Below are 9,139 nucleotides of genomic sequence, written 5' to 3'. Positions count from 1 at the left end.
TGCGAATCCAGCCTTGCACATACCGGATCCATTGTCCACGACTAGTGCCGCAACATCATCGTCGCACATCTTGGTTGGCCGTTACCGTTACTTTCTGCGAATATACACCGGAAAATACAGAAGAATTTTGAAGGATAAGTTTAAATTCACGATCAACTAATTAATTATTAACTCATGGAATTAATAATTACAATTTGTATATGTTAATAGTTATACCATAAAAAAAAAGTTACATATAGTCATTCTACATTATTTTGAAAATATTCAGAATAAATTTGAAAAATGTTTATATTTTTTAATGAATGAAAAAAGATCAAAATAAATTTTGGTTATAAAAGCTCAGAATGGTAGTAGATTCTTTTAGCTTTAGCTATTATCGCGTTCACATCCATTAATGCACAATCACTAGATATCACTTTACGTCATATACGATTACGCAAACCTCACTCAATTCTCACAGTTCTCCTTGAGAATTTTCGGAAATTATCGGTCTGATCGATCTTGGCGATGCTTCCCCTCAACCATTCTAACACTCGAAAGCTTTCTGAGCTAAAGCTCTAACTCAGTTTTAACTCGGTACCATTTATTCGTATCACTACAGAGCTTATCAACTGGTATCAAAGATCCTCGCGATTTTAGCGAAACTTAAAAGAAAAAACTTAGAAGAGATTCTCAGAAATCGGGATTTTCGATGCGCGTGAACCAAGTAGATCGATGTGGTTCGCGATCTTTTATAGGAATAATGAGATATGATGATTTACCGTTTGCTAAGAGTCGAAGGGAAGAGATCGTTTAGGCGACGATCGTTTAGGGTCGCGTATAACGTCGTGCAAGAGGCTGGCGAGAGCGGCAAGTGGCGTGGTACCGGCTCCGTGGGGTCCCTTTATCCATATCGGTCAGCGGCCGAAAATAGCAATCCGCCCCTTACATGGAAATCGGCTGTTCGCGTTAATGTCGGGCTGAGAGCCCGCGCCGCCCATTCTAGTCAGGCTAGTCCTTAGTTCGTCGGGTTCGTCCTAAAGAGAGGAGCAACGGTGAAGAGAGAGGAATGAGAAAGAGAGAGAAGACGCCGAAGCATCTTGCTACGGCGGTGGTGACGACGTCGACGCGGTGGTGACCGACGGCCCCTGAATCCAAATAAGGACTCGTTACACGACAGGGCCGTCCATTGTTATCATGGGCCTCGGTGAAGAAATGAAGCTTTAAAGAAAAACAAGGAATAAAATGTGAAAGGGGTCGAAAATAAGCGAGATTCGACGAATAAAATCTTATAAGATAGGATATAGTAAAGCTTAATTAAAGAAACAGAGATTCAAGCAAAACAAAAAAAAATCTGTGTTCAAGATAAGCAAACTTTAAAGGACTAACTCTACGGGAGGATCAAGTCTCAAAAAATACCAACTAAAAATATTTAATCTTGAAAGAATAAACTTTGAAATATTGATCTTTTAAGAAACGTACGAAAGAATCGAGCTTTTTAAAATATTTCGATTTCGAAAAAGTAAACTTTGCAGGATAACTAGTTCGCTATGATGAGTTAAGTAAGAATCCTGAAGCGACACCTTGTCCTGTATTTTTCAAACAAAATTGTGATTTTACAATGCAAAAGACAAATCTTTTTCTTTAGAATAAAATAACAGATTTAATTAGTGACATATTAATTACCTGAAGAATAAATACTTTCGCCTTTAGTTGTCATTTTTCATATAGAACAGAGATTACTTATTAAATGATCAAGATTGCGCTGCCAAAAATAATAACTCACCAATTCTTGGCGCGTGTCGTTAATATTGGCAGCGTTCCCAGAATCCGTTGACATAATATGATACTCAAATATATTAGCAGGAAAGAATACCAGTACAGCTAACGGACAAAACTGCAAATTTGTTATAATTGGCAGGTGCACGGGGCAACTCGCTTGCTTGAGCCATCGTAAAGATCCCCTCTTCTACCTTTCATCGTCGGCTAAGCCGATGCTGATGTTGTTTCGCATTGTCGAGTTTCAACCCCGTAAGGGCGCATCTTTTATTGTTGAACACTTCTCACTCGTCATCGTTACGTTCATCATCAGGACTTCAGCACGAATGAAAAGGCTGATCTTCACCAGGGAAAACACTGAAGGTGAATGTTATTCTGTTTTTTTTACTTCAAAAGAGGAAAAATTAAGAAGTAAAATCCCTTGAGAGAGAGAGAGAGAGAGGATTTAATTAGCGAGAAAGATTATGATCGCATCTATTGGAAAAATTTAGAATCCTTTTATCTTCAATAAAATTTGATCCGTCATTAATTTATTGAGACCTAAAGACATGAAAGAATTTATAACTACTGTAATTATAGAATAATTTGGCAGCAATTAAAGCATTCACAAGAATTATTTTTTATTCCTCGTATGAGAATATGTAATATTACAATTGACTTATTAAACACAATGTAATTACTTTTCTCTAGTTGTATTTCTACCCATATTATACAATAAAATATTATGTTATATTATTTCTGTTGAAGAAATGTGTGATATCGCAAAATTGTATCTTGGATTTTAAGCGTTTAGAAGCAGCCAGATGTTTAAAACATTTTCGATTATATTTTATGTAATCTTGATTAAGCTTTACAGTTCATGTATAATATTGTCATACGTAATACGGGTAATGCAAGTTTATTTCTGAGTCTATACAGCTTGCTACAGAATTAAAAATAATCTGAGTGATAAAGAAGAGTACAATTTTCACTTTTACACGATCAATATATTTTGGGGATTGTTTTATTTCTACATTACTTTATCTATTTTTTTTCATGGATACTGAAAATTATCACAATAATGACGCAACACTCAATAAAAATTAATATACATTAGTTAAAATAAAATCTTTATTCATATCTTTATTCATTACGAAATAGTTTTCAGTTATGATTCAATCATTTAAAAATTATTTAAAGTTATTGATTCAACTCTCTGAATTAGTTTTCAAATAATCGAAGCATAACTGAGACGATTTCTTACGATGCGAATAAGGATTTTATTAACTTTTTTCACTGCATTAATTTTTCCGTCCTAGAGTGTAGCGTTATTATTATAATAACTTTCAGTTTCCATTAAAGAAGAATACATAAGAAAATGTAGAAATAAAACGATCCCTGAACGGGTCGCGAAAAAAGTTGTCCCTCCTTGGACAAACTTATAGTTGCATTGTAATTGTGATTTTAGTTTCAAATCAAATATTGATAAAAAGTAATGTTGATAATTGTACTACTTTTGTGAAGAGACCGACGACAAAACAAGATCCGAGGTATATGGTACACGTTTATTTCGAGCCGTTGCGTTGTACGTACACGAACATAAAAACGGAAGTCCCGCGCATCCATCTTTGCACTATTAAACTTAAATATCTGCGAGGGCGCTAGTGCTACTTTTACTTAAATTTTTATCTACAGTCCAACAATAATTATAATAAACATATTTTTCATTTCAATCATGCAATATAACAACAACGTGCATTACATGCATATTTTATATCAGTTATGACCAAATTTCAAATCCTATAAAGTTTTCATACTTATCGTTAGTATAATTTTATATCGTTATACAATGACATTTTAAAAGCAGCTTAATAAGCAGATTTTTGTGGAAAAGAATATTTTTAATGGCTTTATTTTTTTCGTGGAATACTAGCCATCAATTATACATTGATTTACAAAGCATATAAGTGTGTATTTTCACATTAATAATACTTTTATACGCTTCAATTTTATCGAGAGTAAATACAAATTAAAAAAAAATTTTTTTTAATTCATTTAAATGAAGAAAGTAATAGATTATTTTTGTTATTAAATTGATTACATGATTAATTTATTTAAGTCATAGGCCAAAGCTGGTTTATATAAATAAAAAAGTAAAATATGCCACCTTTCACACATACACACGCGCGCGCGCTAGTATTAATCCAATTAAATATTACTGATCAGCATTTGTGCAAACATGAGGGTACTGAAGAATGAAAATTACGAATTGTGCTCGATTGTAAGAGAGAATATAAGATTGATTTATTCCATAGACGTAAACTTATATACAAAAGATGACGTATATGCTCGTATAATAATTGTTGATAAAAGACTTGCCGCCACGGACCAATTACGACAACAGAATATTCGACTAACGGAGACCCAACTAGACGAAGCGATGCGGCAGTGAACGGTACAACTTAGGGAAAGGTGTAGCAATAATAACAATAATAATAGTGAATAGCATCGAGCGTAATTGCTTAGAAGCACTTGCGGTGGACGATACCAGGGCCAGATTCGTCGTACTCCTGTTTGGAAATCCACATCTGCTGGAAGGTGGATAGAGAAGCCAAAATGGAACCACCGATCCATACGGAGTACTTCCTCTCAGGAGGAGCGATGATCTTGATCTTGATGGTCGAGGGCGCGAGGGCAGTGATTTCCTTCTGCATACGATCGGCGATACCGGGGTACATGGTAGTACCACCGGAGAGGACATTATTGGCGTAGAGATCCTTACGGATATCGACGTCGCACTTCATGATGGAATTATAGACGGTTTCGTGAATACCGCAAGATTCCATACCCAGGAAGGAAGGTTGGAAGAGTGCCTCTGGTGTGCGGAACCTCTCGTTACCGATGGTGATGACTTGACCATCGGGCAACTCGTAGCTCTTCTCGAGAGAGGTGCTGGCAGCAGCGGTGGCCATCTCCTGTTCGAAGTCCAGAGCGACGTAGCATAGCTTTTCCTTGATATCGCGGACGATTTCTCGCTCAGCCGTGGTGGTAAAGCTGTAGCCTCTCTCAGTGAGAATCTTCATGAGATAATCAGTAAGATCGCGACCAGCCAAGTCCAGACGGAGGATGGCATGAGGAAGGGCGTAACCTTCGTAGATAGGTACGGTGTGAGAGACACCGTCACCGGAGTCTAGGACGATACCGGTGGTACGACCGGAAGCGTATAGGGAAAGGACAGCCTGGATGGCGACGTACATGGCCGGGCTGTTGAAGGTTTCGAACATGATTTGCGTCATCTTTTCGCGATTAGCTTTCGGGTTGAGGGGCGCTTCAGTGAGGAGGACAGGGTGTTCCTCTGGAGCGACACGTAATTCGTTGTAGAAAGTATGATGCCAGATCTTCTCCATGTCATCCCAATTGGTGATGATACCGTGCTCGATCGGGTATTTCAATGTCAGAATACCTCTTTTGCTCTGGGCTTCGTCACCTACGTAGCTGTCCTTTTGACCCATACCGACCATCACTCCCTGATGGCGAGGTCGACCAACGATTGAGGGAAAGACGGCGCGAGGAGCGTCGTCTCCGGCGAAGCCGGCTTTACACATGCCGGAGCCATTGTCTACGACCAGGGCAGCTACTTCGTCGTCGCACATTGTTGTTTTTCTTTGATTTTAACGCTCTGCAACACAAATTATAATGTCTCTTACTCTATAATATTTGTGTACCAATCCTGAATAATAATCACTTATACTGGCTGTAATTATATTAATATAGTTTTGCTAACAGGGATTATTGTTATATTATCGTTTTCTGTAAATATTCACATTGCTTATCACTAACATATTCTCATTCGATAGAATAATAGTTAGAATTTTATCAACTTAAGAATAAATTATAAGTATGTTATATTTATTATAATTTAAAATGTTATTCTAGTATCACATATTATTCCATTGCATAAACAATAATAAGTTACTAAGAAAAACAAATTAAGATAAAAACTAAAAGTAGTTTTCATAAAATCACATCTTTTTTTCTTTAATATTTTCTCTTGAACAAAAAACAGAATTACACACATGTAATTAATATAATATCAATTACATAATTCTGCTACAGTTATTCAATTCTTTGGGAACAAAAGTTTTAAATTATTGTATTATTTAATAGCAAGAGAAAATAGTATAAGCATTAAAAATAATAACTTAATATTTAATTATAGTTTAATTGCAAGTTTTTTCAAGAAACTTTTTTGGAGAAACTCGCATAATTTTTTACGCGACTAAAATATTCAGATTATTTTAAAGTTTGTGGAGTTGAAAATTAAGAAGCGATAGAAATTATTTGTAAAAAAATATTCATACATTTGATGATAGTCGGGCAAATTTCGATAAAGCTAGTCCCGGTGAGCGTTGTGCGAAGCCAGAATTGACCTAGTTGCCTATAAAGCGGTAGGCAAAGCGGTCCCGGCGTCGCGGCGCTATTTTTGCCTGGCGCGTCGCTAACTTTAGATGTACGGCCGACGGACGCTCCCTAATAAGTTCAAGCGACGATTATGGTGGCCGATGCTACCACTACCGCCGCCGCAGCCGACGATGACGACGGATAAAACATAACGTCCCGCCGCGAGGCAACGCCGAGCATGCCAAAATTATGCCTGCCTGCGGAAAAGGACCAAAACGCGATCGCGCGGCCGAAGACCTCGACTATGCAACTATGAGCCCAATCACGAAGAGACGGCCATTCGTCCCACGTTCGTATGTATTCGCGGCTTTTATGACTGACACTGATAATGTTAGTTTAACGTTAACGCTAATCTCAACTTGTACCTCATCAGTTGTAATTCTAGACTTTAGAAAGAGCTTAAGAAAGGCGGTCGAGCCATGTTTAAAGTTAAGCGACGTTGAGGGAGGATCCTTAGAGAAATGAGTATAATTTTAGGAACAAACTGAGAAGACAGTTGAGGGATGCAATCCACAGAAGACGAGTCCTTTTATGGTCATCGAATGATCCGCGAAGTAATATACGTGATTCATAATTTTACTGATTAAACATTTTTTTAGCAAAAGTAAATGAAATGTTAAAATGTTTTAATTTTTGTAAAATAATTTCTATATTTTTTAAATTTAGATTGTATTTCGATTTTTTTCTATAGATATTGTCAGGAATTTCCATCACGATATTTTGAAATTATATTAAGTTGTGAAAGTCTAAATTTTTAAAGCTTTTATTATTTATTAACAATTCTTCTTTTTATTTATATTTTATTAGCTAAATTTAATCTTACTTATATTTCAATTTTCTTATTTATTAAATCTTGCAAGGATAATTTATTAAGGCTAATTACATTAAAATAATTTATCTCAACAAAATTTATAGCTTATATAACAGTCATTTTTTAAGTATCATTTAATATTATTAAAATGTAGATATAAATATTACAAATATTATAAATATTAATAAAATTTAATTTTAAAAAGTATTTTTAACATTTTTTAGAATATTATTATATCTTCAGATATTATATGACAACTTATGTTTCTAAAATTAATACGTTAAATTAAGCGTATTGTTAGAATGCTATACTCGGAGATTAATATTAACTTGTTGCAAATAGGATACTCGTTTCCTGTCCATAATTTTTACGAAGCGTAGATGTACAAAAATGATGGCTGTAATGAATGCGAGCCGTTTGACGATACGCCAAGAATCAATCTCAACTGATGAACAGTGAACGCTGAGAACTTGAACTTCTTCCGAGGATTCAGTAATGTATTAAAAAATCAAAGTAAAAAAAGTAATAAAAGACAAAGAAGAATGAACATGTAATAAAATATATGAAAATATGAATAATTTTAGTTTAAATGTTTCTGTTAACAAACTGGATCTTTCAAGTAAATATGAAAAGGGAAAATATATTAGAAAAATATATTTGATACTTGAAAATTTGACGTTACAATACGACGTCTCTTAATCCGTTTTACTCTAATTAAAATTTAAATATTATTTTAATCGAAGAGAAAGTTATGTTTTTGTAGTTTATAATTAAAAACAAATAAAAAAACAAGTAGATTTTTGTTTGTTATTAAAATAAATTTAATTAAATTTAATAACAAACAAATATAACTTTAAAAGAAGAGTACAACTTTCACTTCTTCGCAATCATTTGGGAATTGTTGTATTTCCACATTTTCTTGTGTATTTTTCTTCATGGAAACCGAGAATTATATAATAATAATAATGATAATCCAGAAAAAATTGACACATTAAAATAAAGAATAAAATCATTACTCACTACATCATAATTATGAAATCACTATTGTTATATATATGCTTCAATCATTAAAAATTTTAAAAGCTAATTTAGAGTTATTGATCCAACTCTCTAAATTAGTTTTTAAGGGTCGGTTGTTCCACCTTTCGATAAATTTTACCTGTTGGATAAATAGCAAGATTACCCAATCACATGCATGGATTACCAGATTTACCTCACAGGTAAAATTTACCAAAAGGCGGAACAACCGGCCCTAAATTATTGAAGCATAACTGACAGCAATTTCATAACGATGTGAATAAGAATTTCATTAACTCTTTTTTTAAGTACCAGTTTTTCCTTGAGTATACAGTCATTATTATGATAATTTTCGAGTTTCATGAAGAAAAATACATGCATGAGAAAATGTAGAAATAAACGTAGATTTTTTTTTCTTTAGATTAAACGTAAGTTAAGATAATAGTGAAACTGTTACTCTGTATTGCTGGTTATCTCGAATAATCCTAATGGTTCAGCAGCGTATCACTTTCATTCGCTTATAATCACCATAACACGCGGACGTCTTTTGATGAGATCGCGAAAGCAAGCAGAAAACGATTGTGTTCTCCCAGAAAGGAAAGAACTCAGCAATGGAATGGAAATTCGTGATACTATGTCTACGTACCGTGCACGGGACAGAGGTGGAGCGGCGTCTGTACCTCGACGACGTCGCGACGTCAATTATATGCTCTCGTTTAGACGCCCCCGCATTTTCGTGGGATGGTGCTTGCCCGACAGGCACGAAAAAGGCATCGCCTCGCGAGGCGTCGCGACGCTCGCCGAACTAGGCGGCCGCAGCCCCTAAGCGGACCGAGGAATATGCTTCATTACTTTGGAAATACCACGCGACGCGTTCCAACGTTACATCGAGATACCGATCGTTTCGATTAATTAATTCAAACTAGTTAATTTTTCCGACAATCTACATGTGTCATTTTACAAATATCAGTTAAATACGTTAAAGTTAACTGCCTTTTGAGAGTCAATCTCACATCAAGTAATACCTGTATTTGTCCATCTTCTTATATTTTCTTTTTCTTTCTCTCTTACAATTCTTTTTCTCTGAATAAAATCATGTATGTAAAAATATTG

General features: G+C 35.0%; 2 protein-coding genes across 2 annotated transcripts in view; both read right to left on the bottom strand.

Annotated features, from left to right (window-relative positions):
- Positions 1 to 876, bottom strand: part of LOC108757476 (actin, muscle) — a 2,316-nt gene extending 1,440 nt beyond the window's left edge. Inside the window, exons 1-2 of the mRNA XM_018501901.1 lie at positions 762 to 876; positions 1 to 94 (exon numbers count right to left, since the gene is read on the bottom strand). The exon at positions 1 to 94 is cut by the window's left edge and continues 57 nt beyond it. Of these exons, the coding sequence (XP_018357403.1) occupies positions 1 to 69 (69 nt within the window). The 5' untranslated portion in view covers positions 70 to 94; positions 762 to 876. The remainder of the gene's footprint in view (positions 95 to 761) is intronic.
- A 3,315-nt stretch (positions 877 to 4,191) lies between these two features.
- On the bottom strand, positions 4,192 to 8,761 carry LOC108757478 (actin-5, muscle-specific). Its single transcript, XM_018501904.1, has 2 exons — positions 8,673 to 8,761; positions 4,192 to 5,416 (listed from the first exon to the last, which is right to left on the bottom strand). The coding sequence occupies exon 2, from the start codon at positions 5,388 to 5,390 to the stop codon at positions 4,260 to 4,262; it is 1,131 nt and encodes a 376-aa protein (XP_018357406.1). The 5' UTR covers positions 5,391 to 5,416; positions 8,673 to 8,761; the 3' UTR covers positions 4,192 to 4,259.
- Positions 8,762 to 9,139: the final 378 nt, after the last annotated feature.

The sequence above is a fragment of the Trachymyrmex cornetzi genome, unplaced genomic scaffold, assembly GCF_001594075.2.
Source record: "Trachymyrmex cornetzi isolate Tcor2-1 unplaced genomic scaffold, Tcor1.1 scaffold144, whole genome shotgun sequence".
Taxonomy (NCBI): Eukaryota; Metazoa; Arthropoda; class Insecta; order Hymenoptera; family Formicidae; genus Trachymyrmex; species Trachymyrmex cornetzi.
Note: the sequence above shows the minus strand (reverse complement) of the source record. Positions and strands in the feature narration are given on the sequence as shown.

What these genes read in the sequence shown, in the direction of transcription:
- LOC108757478 (XM_018501904.1), bottom strand. Translation starts at nt 5,390, where the DNA reads ATGTGCGACGACGAAGTAGCTGCCCTGGTCGTAGACAATGGCTCCGGC.